Here is a 13,361-nt window from a genome sequence, read left to right as displayed (position 1 = left end):
ATTCTTACAAACCAGTAAGAAAAAGATGGCTGATAGAAGGAAATGGGCAAAAGATGTGAATAGGAACCTCCCCCAAAGAGGATTTCCAAATGTCCCAACAGTATAGAAAAAGAGGGCTGACTCATCAAAAATTGCAAACTAAAATAATAACGAGACAAACCGTGAAACACCCACCAGAGACACTAAAATTAGGACTGTGGGGAGGCTGTGGAGAAACTACCTGCTGATGGGAGTGTGAATTAGCAAGACTCCTTTAGGAAACTGAGTGGCCATTTTTGCCAAAAGTATTCATCTAACCTATAACCTAGCAATTAAATTCCTTGGTAGATTTATTAGAAAAATAGTTCCTTTGAACTATGTGGACATATCTAGTCCCTGTTTGTGATCTGGGAAAGCAGCAGAGGATGACCTGAAGCCTTGGGACCCTGCACCTGCATGGGAGACTCAGAAGAGGCTCTGGGCTCCTGGCTTCAGATCAGCTCATCTTTGGCCATTGTGGCCACTTGGGACTTGAACCAGTGGATGGGGGATCTTTTTTTCTGTCTTTCCTTCTCTTTGCAAATCTGCCTTTCCAATGGAAATAAATAAATCTTTAATATGGGTGTGTGTGTATATATGAACATTGCAATGACTGAATCAGTTGATCCTCCCACTTCAAGTGCTGGGATCCTATGTGGGCACTGTTTGTGTCCTCAGGGCTCCGCTACCCATCCTCCCTGCTTGTGACCTGGGAAAGCGGTGAATGGTCCAGCGTCTTGGGACCCTGAAAATGTGTGGAGGACCTGGAGGAAGCTCCTGGCTTCTGGATTAGGTTTAGCTCAGTTCTGGATGTACAGCCACTTAGGAAGTGAACCAGTGGATCAAAGAGTTTTCTCTCACTCTCTCCTTTTCTCTGTAAACCTGGTTTTCCAATAAAAATTAATACATCTTCTTATAAAAGTATGTGGGTAAAGAGTACTCAAGAAGGACTATTTATGATAGAATCAATGTCCATCAAGAAAAAATCATAATATTGTCACATGATGGAATGATATTTAAAAGTAAAAAGAATAATAATGGGGCCAGCACTGTGGCATATAAACTTAAGCCTCTGCCTGTGGTGCCAGCATCCCACATGGGTACTGATTCAAGTGCCTGCTGTTGCCCCCTGCTCCAGCTCCCTGCTAATGCTCCTAGGAAAGCAGAAAAAAAAAAAAAAAGGCCCAATTCCATGGGCTCCTGCACCCTCATTAGAGAGCTGGAAGAAGCTTCAGGCTCCTGGCTTCAGATCAGCCCAGTCGAAGCTGTTGTGGCCATTTAGGGAGTGAAGCAGCAGATAGAAGATCTCTCTTTCTGTCTCTTCTTCTCTCTGTAAATCTGCTGCCCCAAAGATTTATTTACTTTTATTGGAAAGGCAGATATGTAAAGAGAAGGAGATATAGAGAGAATGATCTTCTGCCCACTAGTTCACTCCCCGATCAGAAGCCAGGAACCAGCAGCCTCTTCCGGGTCTCCCATGTGGTTGTAAGGGTCCCAAGTCTTCGGGCCATCTACTTTCTTTCCCAGGCCACAAACAGGGAGCTGGATAGTATGTGGAGCAATTGGGACACAAACTGATGCCCATATGGGATCCCAGTGCATGCAAGATGAGGACTTAGTCACTAGGCTATGGTACTGGGCCCTGTAAATCTACTTTTCAAATTAAATCTTTAAGTATTGAGTGAAGAAGGCCAGATAGAAAAGAGACATTGTGTGAGGAAGACATGAAGTATAACCTATCAGGAACATAACAGATAACTTATAGACAACAGACTTGAATCAGCATTAGACAATAGTAAAACTACAAAGACATGCAGGGGGAATCAAGAGCGATCCTGACAACCTCTTAACAGGAGGCAATATGCACAAAGTAGGGGGGACCCCAGAGTGGAGCAGGTGGACAGGAAGAGGCTTGTATCCCGACCCTGGAGACTCCCGGATCCTCACAATCAATACGGGCACCAAGGACTACATCCCAACTGCCAAGGAGAGCACGGGGAATTGGAATGCCTTCGGAGGCCAAGAACTCTGAGGTCATCCACCCCCAATTGGATCTACCACATGGGATGAAAGAAGCCCAAATCCTTCCTCGCAGGATCCAAGGTCATTGGAACAACAGCCAGGAACACTGAGCGGTCCGCAGAAACAGAAGAGCAGTAAGCTTCCTTCAGACCAGGGAGAGGCGCTTTCTCTGGTCCTTGTTTGGTTCCGGCTCTGGATCCCCACCCTCTCTTACAATGACTATCAGGATTGCTCCGGAGTCCCCCACCCCAAAACATACACACACACACACACACACACACACACACACGACACGAATAGATAGACAGAGAACAACAAGCAAAGCTTAGAACCAGACAGGAAGTGGTCAGCATGGACTCACACATACCCTTCTAGGTAGGACACAAAGATTAGTTACTCCTCACTAAGGGGATGGGAGATTTCTCTGCACACCCCTCCTAAAACTGTTCTGCACTTCAACTGTTGACATATGCCTTGTTAGAGTTATAAGCCAGTTTAGATTACTCTAAAATTTGCCAAGTTCAGCAAAATTATGCTTCAACACAATAAACTGCTAAATACTAAAATGAAAACAGACACAAGACAACCGAATAGTACCCTATAGCCATTTCAAGGTGTATAGCAGCCGGTTCTGTGTATAAACTAAAATTGAAGGGTCAATGAAGTAGTCATAGGATGTGGTTAAGAACTTTCATTTTTAAACATATTTGTTACTCAATACCATGTCAATTAATTCCATAATGTTGTAAATTGTTGTTGATGTTATGTTGTGGATTTTAATTGATCGGGATGATATTCTGCCAGCTCTACCTTCAGACCAGAGATGGTCTCCCCAAGAAACCATTGAATTTATCTGGACAATTAGATGCTGGACTCTTTGTTTGGTATATGCTTGCAATGAAAGAATCTTGACTTAATTGGAACTGTAACACTGCACCAAGGTGGAGGAATCCACCATGGGGGGAGGATGTGGGGAGGGGTTGGAGGAAATCCCAGAGCCTATGAAACAGTGTCACATAATGCAATGTAATCAATAAAAAATAATAAATAAATAAAAGGTTAGGGGAAAAAAATAAAAATAAAGCCTTTTTAAAAAAAAAGAAAGAAAAGAGACATTGTGTAGGTCCCATTAGATGAAATTCTAGAAAAACCAACAAACTAATCAAGGATGAATAAAGATTGTATAAGAACATGTAAGCAGTTGATTGCATGTATGTATACATATTTTCAACATTTTCCTAGGGAGAGTACAGAGGAAGAAGTGCTGAACTCTGCAGACATCCAGGAATATTTTCCCAGGGATGTTCCAGTTGATCTTGAGGAGGAGCTTGTCAAAAAACGCTTTGGCTCTCCAAGGCACAGAATACCAGGAAACCAGCCTGACTGGAGTGTGAGATGATGGTGGTCTGGAGCGTGAAAGGACCAGAGGGCCAGTTCAGGTCACGTAGCCAGAGCGCGGCCAGCCGCGGAGGGTGACAACAGGTGCCTTGAGCTCCGTGCCCTTCTTCCCCAAGACCCTTACCCTCTGCTAGGGGTGACATGGTGGGGGTGAGGGGGAGGATGCAGCAGCAGGTCGGCGCACAGGAGAGGAATGAGTCCGTGGGGGAAGCGCGGAAGGGGCTGTGTCTCCAGGGCTGCGCCCAGTGATTCACTGAGGCCGTGGGGTTCACGAGACTATGTCTCCCGTTTCCTTCCCTCGAGAGTCACATGGAGATGAGCAGAGGGTGGGTCATCAGAGCGACGCTGTCCAGGCAGAGGCAGCTTCTTAAGCGGGTGACCGCGGGGGCAGCGGGGCGGGGGTGCGCGCTCTTGCAGGCAGGCGCGGGTGACAGCTGCGTATATACTGGGGCCTCCCGGGTTTCCTGAGGATCCTCAGGCTTTCCGCCGCAGGGGCTGAGGGACCCCAGGGCGGCTTCTGAAGGGGGCACTCGTCTCCAACCTCTCCCATCTGGATTCTCGCTGCCACAGACAGGTAACCAAAGGGTCCTGGAGGTAGCGGGCGGGCGGGGCACGAACTGTCAAACCCGCTGAGGCCAGGTGCTGCCTCCAAGCCACACCGTGGCACACACCAGGAAGGAGTACTCCTAGTCCAGCCTCTCCTGCCAATTCTTCCCTCCAGGAAGCTTTATCTTGCCCAGGGTTAGCTGTCTCCTGATGTGTGGTTACCGTCCTGCCCTGCTCTTTTAAGTCGGACCCTGTGATTGTCACATTTTATCATCACTTTTTATTTTTTTGGTATTTTCGGTATCCCCACTAGACCCCAATTTCCTCAGGAAAAGGGTCCCCATCTTTACCAGCATTGTGTCCCTAGCCCCTAGTTGGCAGCCAGCCAGCTAAACAGACGCACAGGGACCTCTGCACCTCTTTCTGCCTCCATCGCTTTAGCCTCATCGCTTGAAAGTTGCTAGTTGGAATGTTGGCCTGTTGGAATCTCCCCTGTATTTTACTGTTAAGATTTCACCTTCCGATTCCACTTGTCTTCTTACACACCAAGTTAGCCACGCTTTTTGCTGATCTCCCGTCTAGCCGGCACTGGAAGCATGTCTCAAACGGCTGTCATTTCTAGGGGAACTGAGGTAGATTGAGGAAGTGAAATCCCAGCTAAGCCATAGCTTGTCTTTAAGATAGTCCAGCTGGCTGGCCTTCTCCCAACTCTACTCATCCCAGTGGCAACTCTCAAGTTCTTGACCTTCCCTTTACGTATGTGATTGTCTAGGAAAATTTGCCTTGAAAGGGTTTGTCAGAAGTGGGGATGGGGGTAGGGGCTGATTTTGCTTACTGGTGTCTAGACATGCTGACAACGTCCACAGTGTTTCCCCATTCCACTGTGTGCTTCTAGGGTTTTCCAACCTCACACTGCTGCCAGCAGGTGTGTTGTGACTTCTGCTGTGATGCTGTCCTCTCCCTGCAGGATGGCATGCTCACGGACCTGCTCCCGCATCCTCGGGCTCAGCCTTGGAACCTCAGCCTTGTTTGCCATGGGGGCCAACCTGGCACTCCTCTTTCCTAATTGGGATGTGATCTACCTGCTGAGGGGCCTCATTGGCAGGCATGCCATGCTGGGCTCTGGGCTCTGGGGAGGAGGCCTCATGGTAAGTGCTAGGACTTCCTGGGTCTGAACATCCAGAGTATTCCCCCGGGGATGGGGCCAGAAATTGATAGGCAGGGAATGCTTGAATTTCTTGTGGAAAAAAAAAAAAAAGGCCTGATGCTGGGAGCTGAAATAGGATTCCTAGCGGCTTCAGGGGGGTCAGGGCTGCAGGGGTTAGCTTGGGCCTAAATAGGCGGGGTGTGAATGTAAGCATCCTGATTCAAATCAGGCTCATCATACAAAATTGGGTCCCAGGGGTCAAAGCCAACAGTATTATGGAGGTCACCAACTTTATATCAATAGTTGCAGGTAGCAGCTAGAAACTGATGCAAACATAAATGATTCAATGTGTTCTCAACTTTTTTCTGCAGGTCCTCATGGCAGCTACCCTTATCTCCTTGATGGGCTGGAGGTATGGCTGCTTCAGTAAGAGTGGGCCCTGCCGAAGTGTAAGCATGGGATTCTACTCTGCCCACACCTCGAACGTTTCCCCAAGCCTACTGTGCTGGAGGTAGAATGGGAAGAGGCAGTTGTGGTCTATAGGTTCGCTCTCAGGCCCTGATCATGCTCCTTAATAGCTCTAAGCTCTTGAACAAGTTGCTTAACTTCTCTGACTTCATGTATCATTTGTAAATTGGAGTTAAGTCAAAGGAGTAAGATTTTAGCAAACCATAATTTTAAAAAAAAGATTTATTTTTATTGGAAAGTCAGATATACAGAGAGGAGGAGAGACAGAGAAGAAGATCTTTCGTCCGATGATTCACTCCCCAAGTGGCTGCAACGGCGGGTGTTGCGTCATTCTGCAGCCAGGAGCCAAGAGTTTCTTCTGGAACTCCTGTGTTGACACAGGGTCCCAAGGCTTTGGCCCATCCTGAATGTTTTCCCAGGCCACAAGCAGGGAGCTGGATGGGAAGTAGGGCCGCCGGGATTAGAACCGGCTCTGATATGGGATCCCAGCAGTTGCAAGGCAAGGACTTTAGCCACTAGGCTACAGCACTGGGCTTGCAAGTTTTCTTTTCTTTTTTTTTTTTTTTTTTAATTTTTTTTTTAGATTTATTTTATTTTTATTACAAAGTCAGATATACAGAGAGGAGGAGAGACAGAGAGGAAGTGGAGCTGCCGGGATTAGAACCGGTGACCATATGGGATCCTGGCATGTTCAAGGCGAGGACCTTAGCCACTCGGCCACTCCGCCAGGCCTGCAAGTTTTCTTTTTAAGATTTATTTATTTTTATGTGAAAATCAGAGTTACAGAGAGGAAGAGAGAAGCTTACATCCACTGGGTCACTCTCCAAATGGCAATGACTGCAACAGTTGGCACTTGTCTTTCCAAAGTCAGGAGCCAGGAACTTCTGGTTATCCCACATGGGTACAGGAGCCCAAATACTTGGCTCATTGTCATGGAACTGGCACCCAAATATTTGGCACCCTGGAACTTGAACTGGTACCTAAATGGGATGTCAGCATTGCAGGTGGAAGTTTAACTTGCTATGCCAAAGCATTAGTCTTATAAGTTTTCTTCAAATTATTAAAGTACATACTGTTTAGGGTAGAGAAAAAAATTCTAATATCCTAGGAAGCCAGAGGCAAAGCAGACTAGATACCAACCAAGATATTCAGGTAATTTGGGGGGAGGGAGTTGCAGAGCATAAATTCCTAAGCAAAGGCACTCTAGGTTGGTTGGAACTAAAGTCATGCCAGAATTTGATCACAATTTTTCCTTCTCCACCAGCACTCTCTCCAATATCCATCCATGTTTCATTTGAGAAAAAGAGGAAGCAGGGATGGGAAGCTTAGTAATTTTTTAAAAATATACTTTTTAGAAGAGTCAGAGGTGGGCATGTGACAGCTAGTCTGAGCTTTAACCTAGAGGCTGAATGACTGGGGTGTGCGTGTGCAGGTTTTTGACACCACCCTGAGAAACTCCGCAGTCTGCAGATCAGGGGGCTGCCACTATCCCCCTGCTACAGAACAGGAGAAAATCTGGGAGCCAAAGCAGTCACACCTGTCCAGCTCAGCCCAAGTCACCAGTCTCAGCTAGCTGCTTCCCCTCTGTCCCCTCTGCAGATGCTTGCGACCCTGTTATCAAGTGGCCTGGCTTTGTTCGGAGCCATGATTTGCTTTATCACTTCTGGAATAGCCCTGAAAGATGGTCCTCTGTGCATGTTTGACGTCTCATCCTCCAATCAGACACAAGCTTGGAAATATGGTTACCCTTTCAAAGACCTTCGTAACAGGTAAATGGAGGGACACTTGAATTTGCAGCTTCCTTCCCCAAATTCACAAATGGTTGGAAAACTCCTTTGGGGTCACATAGTCTAGCATCTTGCCCCTTTCTGTGCATATAACTCATAAAATAAAATGAATCTAGTCCTATGACCTAGGATAGCAGAGGTCCCAGTTTCCGAGCTTTCCTTACTCCCCAGTCACTGATCTTTATATTTTGTGGGGACAGGAATTACTTGTATGACCACTCGCTGTGGACCTCTGTGTGTCTGGAACCTTCTGGAGCTGTGGTTTGGCACGTGTCCTTCTTCTGTGTCCTACTGTGCATCAGCCTCCTCCAGCTTCTCCTGGTGATCATTCACCTTATCAACAGCCTGTTGGGCATCTTCTGCAGCCTCTGTGAGAAGCGATAGGTAAAGCCTCTATATTAGCTACCTTGACCCCTTCAGCAAGTTCTAGGCATGAACTGTAAACACGCTCCCTCTTTAGGTGTTTCTGTAATTAGAATGACAGCAGTAATTCTTGGCAGGTGGAATAATACAATGCATTTTCCCCCTTGCTCATTTTATTTTTTAATTGTTTCTTGCTTTTTATTCTTCAAAGTACAGTTCCTTAGACTCAGGGATGTTTCCTCCAACCCTCTCCTGCTTCCCATCTCCCCAATACCATGCATTTTAAGCCACGTAGTAAAATTTCAGAAGATGCCCTAATGGGAGGAAACATCAAGTTATTATGGTTGTGTAGGAACATATAGTTCAGAAAATGTCCTCAGTCATGATGCCATTTCAGCTACTTGACAACTCCCAGAAAACTGGCCACATGTTACAGATAGAGAGAAGCTGGGTTTCCCAAAGGGCAACAGACTTACTCCCCAAGAAGCACATTGCTGGGATAAGGTAAAGCTTGTTTCATCAGTTGTTAAGAACTGAATTGTGTTGTCCCCAAATTTGTAGGTTAAAGCCCTAACTCCCCAGTGTGACTTCACTGGGAGAAAAAGCCAATAAGGCAGTAATTAAGGCTAAATAAAGTCAGAAGAGTGAAACCCTTGTCCAATAGAACTGATGTCCTGATAATAAAAGAGGAAGAGACAGCAGCTCAAGAAAAAAGGTCATCTGTAAACTAAGGAAAGAGACCTCAGCAGAAACCAAAGCTGCTGGTACCTTGATCTTGGACTTCTAGCTTATGAGACTGTGAAAACAAACCAACCAACCTCAATTTCTACTGCTGAAGCCACTTAGTGAATGGTATTGTGTTGTGGTAACCCTGCTGACTTAATATATCAATGTTAAGCATTCAGTTGAGTTCAGGATGTAGAATACACTGATTGCCTACTGTGTGCCTGGCCCTGCCACATGGGTTGTGGAACCAAAGGAGGTCAGAATGGAGATGTGGACAGACAAGGGACAGAGGAGGTGAGGAAGTCTTGAGGTCCACGTACTGTGCCCATTAAGCATCACCTGTGTTTGTCTCACATTCTCCTATTGGCTGATTTAATTTCAGGTTCACAACTGGGACCCGCCTGATCCATAAAAGCTCTCCTTGCAGGAGGAAGGACTGAGGCTTTCACACAACTGGTAGAGAATTTAGAGATACTTTCTATCTAGTTTTGGACCACGAGGCAAATGTACACACGGATGAATGCACACTCACATGCTGATGCATGTGTACTTACACACACTGACCAAGTTCACATTGTTTTGCCACCTCAGCTGCCTCTTCAGTGGCTCAGCAGGATCTCCAGGTGAAAAGGGTTCATCCTTGGTGCCAAGACGATTCACAGTGGATAGCTGACTTTTGCTTCTATCCTTTCAGGAGTTTCAGATTGGTATTACTACGGAGCCTGATTAGGCTTCAAAACTCTGCCTCAGAGAGATTGAAGGTTCTCACCTTTGAAGTCTGTCCCTATAGTGTGGCTCCTCCTATAGTTGGTTGCTTTCTGGGTCTTAAGTACACAGGCTCAACAATGGAAGCTGGTGGTTGGTGGGACTTGTTCTAGCATGAAGGTGCTAGTTGGGATGCTTGAGTCCTATGCTAGAGTACATGGTTCTGATTCCTAGATGTAGCTCCTGTTCCAGTTTCTTGCTAGTGCAACATTAATGGTTCAAGTACTTGAGTTCTTGTCACCCACGTGGGAGACCTGGATTGAGTTTCAGTTAACAATCCTGGTCCCCATTAAGAACATTTAGGGAGTGAACCAGCAGGTAACGGCTCTGTACCTGTCTCTTGCTGTCTCTCAAATAAACATATGAAAATGGAAGTTGGGGATGGAACCAACAGACCCTACTCTAATTTTGAGGTGCAGTTCCTCCAGGTGAAGGTGCAACATCCCGAATCCCAGAAATGTTCTTATCTATCTAAACAACTCACTTACTTTCTGTCTTCACCATTTAACTTAAGAGACCATTTAACATCAGAATAGAGGGAAGGAAGGGCCATGGAGAGGCAACAGGAAGTCCTATATTCGCTCTACTATAGGTCCATGGCTCTCCATACCTGGCTGCTGGCTACCCTGAGCTTTTCCAGAGGGCACTTGCCATCCTCTTTCTGCCTTCTACATTCCAGGACCACCTCACATGCAGAATATTAGGCCTTCACTCTGTTTTCCTTCTTCCCCAGAATACTACCTCTGCTTCTTGGTTTGGTTTCTAACCAGGATGCTAGGCAGAGGACTTGACACTGTCCTTTGTTCACAGGGATAATGTTAAGTAAATTAAGATGAAAAGCTGGGTGTTACCTTATGTGTGCCTTTTTGAATCTCATCCTGGGGTAACAAGTGTTTATATATATTATACTGGCTAGAGAAACGTAGGTTAGTCTTCAGGACGGGTTGGCCTTCAGCTCTTAGTTTAGAAGTTAAAGGGTATTTCTGATGCATCTAGTATTCAGCATTGTGGTTCAGAAGACTATTGAGATGCTCAGTCCAACACATGCTCATATAACGAATTCTTTCACGAGGACACATGTGGGGTAGTGGGCGATCTTCAATGGAAATGAACATTACATGATAGGAATGTATCAGTATTACATTCCTACTTTTGATGGTGTAGTCTTGTTAAGTAGGAGAATGTCCTTGTGGCAGGAGACCCCAAAGCATTGGAAGTGACAGGCTTAGCCATATACTCTCAAATGGTTTAGGGGAAAAAAGTTCGTGTATTGGAGTTGCAACTTTTTCCTAAGTTTGAATTTTTTAACAATTCTGGGGAGGAAAACTAAAGCATGTGCCCAGGAAAACTGCATGGGTAAAGAATTATAAAGACCACAGTTATTGCTAAAACTTCTAAATTCTTTTTTTGTGGGAAGATTTTCTCACATGACTGTATATTGTTATTATATTGTTATGTATTATATATTATTATAGGGCATATATTGTACATCACTATATTTAAAATACGATTTATTGAAGTACATAATCAGGGCTCAGCACGGTAACCTAGCAGCTAAAGACCTCACCTTGCATGTGCCCAGATACCATACGGGTGCTGGTTCTAATCCTGGCAGCCCTGCTTCCCATCCAGCTCCCTGCTTGTGGCCTGGGAAAGCAGTCAAGGCTGGCTCAAGACCTTGGGACCCTGCACCTGAGTGGGAGACCCAGAAGAGGCTCCTGGCTTCAGATTGGTTTAGCTCTGGCTATTGTGGTCACTTGGATAGTGAACCAGTGGACTGAAGATCTTGCTCTTTGTCTCTCCTCTTCTTTGTATATCAGACTTTCTAATAAAAATAAAAGAAGTACATAATCATACAACTTGTATAATTCAGATATACAACTCAATATGTATTCCATACAACTCTGCTCCTGCTCTTATACCAAGTGGCACTTCTGTAATAACTGCCTTAGTCCACTGCTCCCCAGCCAAAGTTATTCGTCTTTTTAAGGTACCAACTTAATTGTATTCATTTTTCTATACCAAGCCTCTAGCACAGATAGTTAAATAAAATGTTTGTTGAATCATGTATCTAAAGTCTGTGTTTTTTTGATGGACTGCAGTGGGTCAAGTCTGAAAAACACTGCTGAAGAAGTCATAAAAGTCAGGGAAAGTCTTCTTTCTAGGGGCATTGTCTTTCTCTTTCTCTCATGTCTGGTTAAACAGCAAAGAAAAAATATGTACTTTGAGGGCAGACCAGGCTGAACCCGTTCACATCACCCACTGGCGAATCCGAGCACCAGAACAGAATGTGGGTCGAGCCAGGTTTGGTCACGACAAAAACCAGTGCACATTACGGAATGCCAAGGTGAATGACCTGTAACGGATGTGGCTGCAGCGCCCAACCAGCACACATGAAAACCAGGGAGGGAGAGGGCAGAGCAGGCAGGGGAAATGTGGGGGGGGGGGCTCCCCTGCTGGACAGCCACTTCCACTGGAGAGCATGAGCTGGGATGGGGGCAGATCAGACTAGGCAGCGCTACAACACCTGTGGGCCTCATGTGGATAGATCAGGGAAAAGCTAGGCTGGGCTGATTGTTCCTACTGGTGCAAACAAAAATTAGAGTGCGTGAGGGTTGGTTGGGCTTTGCTGCAGCATCAGCTGGCAGAAGCTGGCACTGGGGGCTAATTCTGTCAAGTTACACTGCAGAACCACCTGGAGAGTGCATAATACGGGAGTGGGAGTGGCCTGGGAGGGAAATAGTGGGCTCCTCCCTCTTGGGTTACCACTACCACTGGAGGGTACTAAAAACAGGACAGGGACAGGGGTGGCTAGACAGAAGGGCACCCAACAGCATGGGTGTGGGCTCGATAGTCGGGCTGGTTGGGTTGAACTAGGCTTCAATGCCCATTGACATGTATGAGAGCTGAATGGGATGTGGGACAGACTGGACTAGTCTGCTGCACATAATGGCAAGCATGGGAACTAGGGTAGGGGGCAGGCCTGGTGGGGGTTATTGCGGGTCACTCCGACGAGGCTGCAGCTCCCATTGGTTTATGTGAGGACTGAGTATGTGCTGGGAAGAACCAGGCTGGACTGCAACACCCATTGGTTCCAGTGGAAGACAGGGCTGGAAACAGAATCAACCTAGCAATTGCAACCACCAGCTGATTGGGGTGATGGACTGTGCCGGGCCCTGTACTTGCTAGTACATACAAGAATCTGTCTGGGAACACCTCAGACCAAGTTTCTTTGGGGATCTCCCCAATCGAACTGCTGGACTCAGAACTCTAACCATGAAAAGACAGAGGACAGAACAAGTCAGTCATCTACCTCAGCCATATGTTGGCAGTGAAAAACTGGGCAAACGGAGACTCTAAGATGGACTATGTTAACCAGTGGATCCTGCAGTGATTTCTTTGTGCTTGGAATGGCGAGAGTGGAAGCAATTCATAACTGTTGAACTATCAAAACCACCTGAGCAAGACCCTCGGAGCATGTCCCGCATCAGGGACCTGGGATGAGTGGGAGACTGGGTGGGGCTTTTCCCTTTATCTCTCCCTTTACCCCAGATACATGACAAAAACATGGAAATGCTAGTCTTCCCCACTTTCCTGTAGCGCTTGAACCTTTTTGCCGTAATTAGCTATGTAAAGAATGTCAAAAATAAAGAAAAAAATATGTACTGCATAATCCAACCAGACAATGGGCTTCTGTGCCAGATGAAATTTGGTCTTATTTGTAGATCATGACTTATGCCAAAAATGGCAGCTCCTGTTGAATCCACGGGTATCCAGGGGTAGCAAAAGGAGATGGGGCTGTACTGAAGTGGTACAAGATGTGTCCCTGGGCCTGTGCCTTTGCAAGCCAGCCAGGTCACAAAGATTTTTATTTACAAGCAAAGAAATGTGAGTGCTGAGGGAATAGCCACATATAATTACTGAACAATTTCAAGCAGTGACAAAGGAAAGCCACTTCTGGTAGCAGTGAGAAGGGTGGACTGGAAGGTGAAGTTGGAGTTTGCTGGAGTGAGGGAGATCAGTCTGGACATTTCATCAAGAAGGTGCTTTGCAAACTATAGTCTGAAGCAGTAAAATTAGTCTGCAGTGGAACTACCAAGGGAGTTCTAATATCTTACAGA

General features: G+C 46.1%; 1 protein-coding gene across 2 annotated transcripts; it reads left to right on the top strand.

Annotated features, from left to right (window-relative positions):
- Positions 1-3,817: 3,817 nt before the first annotated feature.
- On the top strand, positions 3,818-9,048 carry TM4SF19 (transmembrane 4 L six family member 19). Of its 2 annotated transcripts, XM_058662070.1 has the most exons (6): positions 3,818-4,012; positions 4,952-5,132; positions 5,503-5,580; positions 7,199-7,368; positions 7,587-7,770; positions 8,858-9,048. In XM_058662070.1, the coding sequence occupies exons 2-5, from the start codon at positions 4,953-4,955 to the stop codon at positions 7,768-7,770; spliced, it is 612 nt and encodes a 203-aa protein (XP_058518053.1). In that variant the 5' UTR covers positions 3,818-4,012; position 4,952; the 3' UTR covers positions 8,858-9,048. The 2 variants fall into 2 exon arrangements, with proteins under 2 accessions (XP_058518053.1, XP_004578308.4); XM_004578251.4 differs by lacking the exon at positions 3,818-4,012 and having other exon boundaries at positions 4,932-5,132.
- The last annotated feature ends 4,313 nt before the right edge of the window (positions 9,049-13,361 follow it).

The sequence above is a fragment of the Ochotona princeps genome, chromosome 3 (assembly GCF_030435755.1).
Source record: "Ochotona princeps isolate mOchPri1 chromosome 3, mOchPri1.hap1, whole genome shotgun sequence".
In the NCBI taxonomy this organism is placed as follows: domain Eukaryota; kingdom Metazoa; phylum Chordata; class Mammalia; order Lagomorpha; family Ochotonidae; genus Ochotona; species Ochotona princeps.
The sequence above is the reverse complement of the archived record's forward strand: the minus strand, read 5'-3'. Positions and strand labels throughout refer to the sequence as shown.

Excerpts from the sequence above, each read along its gene's own strand:
- TM4SF19 (XM_004578251.4), top strand. The coding sequence starts at position 4,932 with ATGCTGTCCTCTCCCTGCAGGATGGCATGCTCACGGACCTGCTCCCGC. Across the intron at positions 5,133-5,502 it reads TCTGGGGAGGAGGCCTCATG|GTCCTCATGGCAGCTACCCT; the intron begins GTAAGTGCTAGG and ends TTTTTTCTGCAG. Across the intron at positions 7,369-7,586 it reads TTCAAAGACCTTCGTAACAG|GAATTACTTGTATGACCACT; the intron begins GTAAATGGAGGG and ends TTGTGGGGACAG.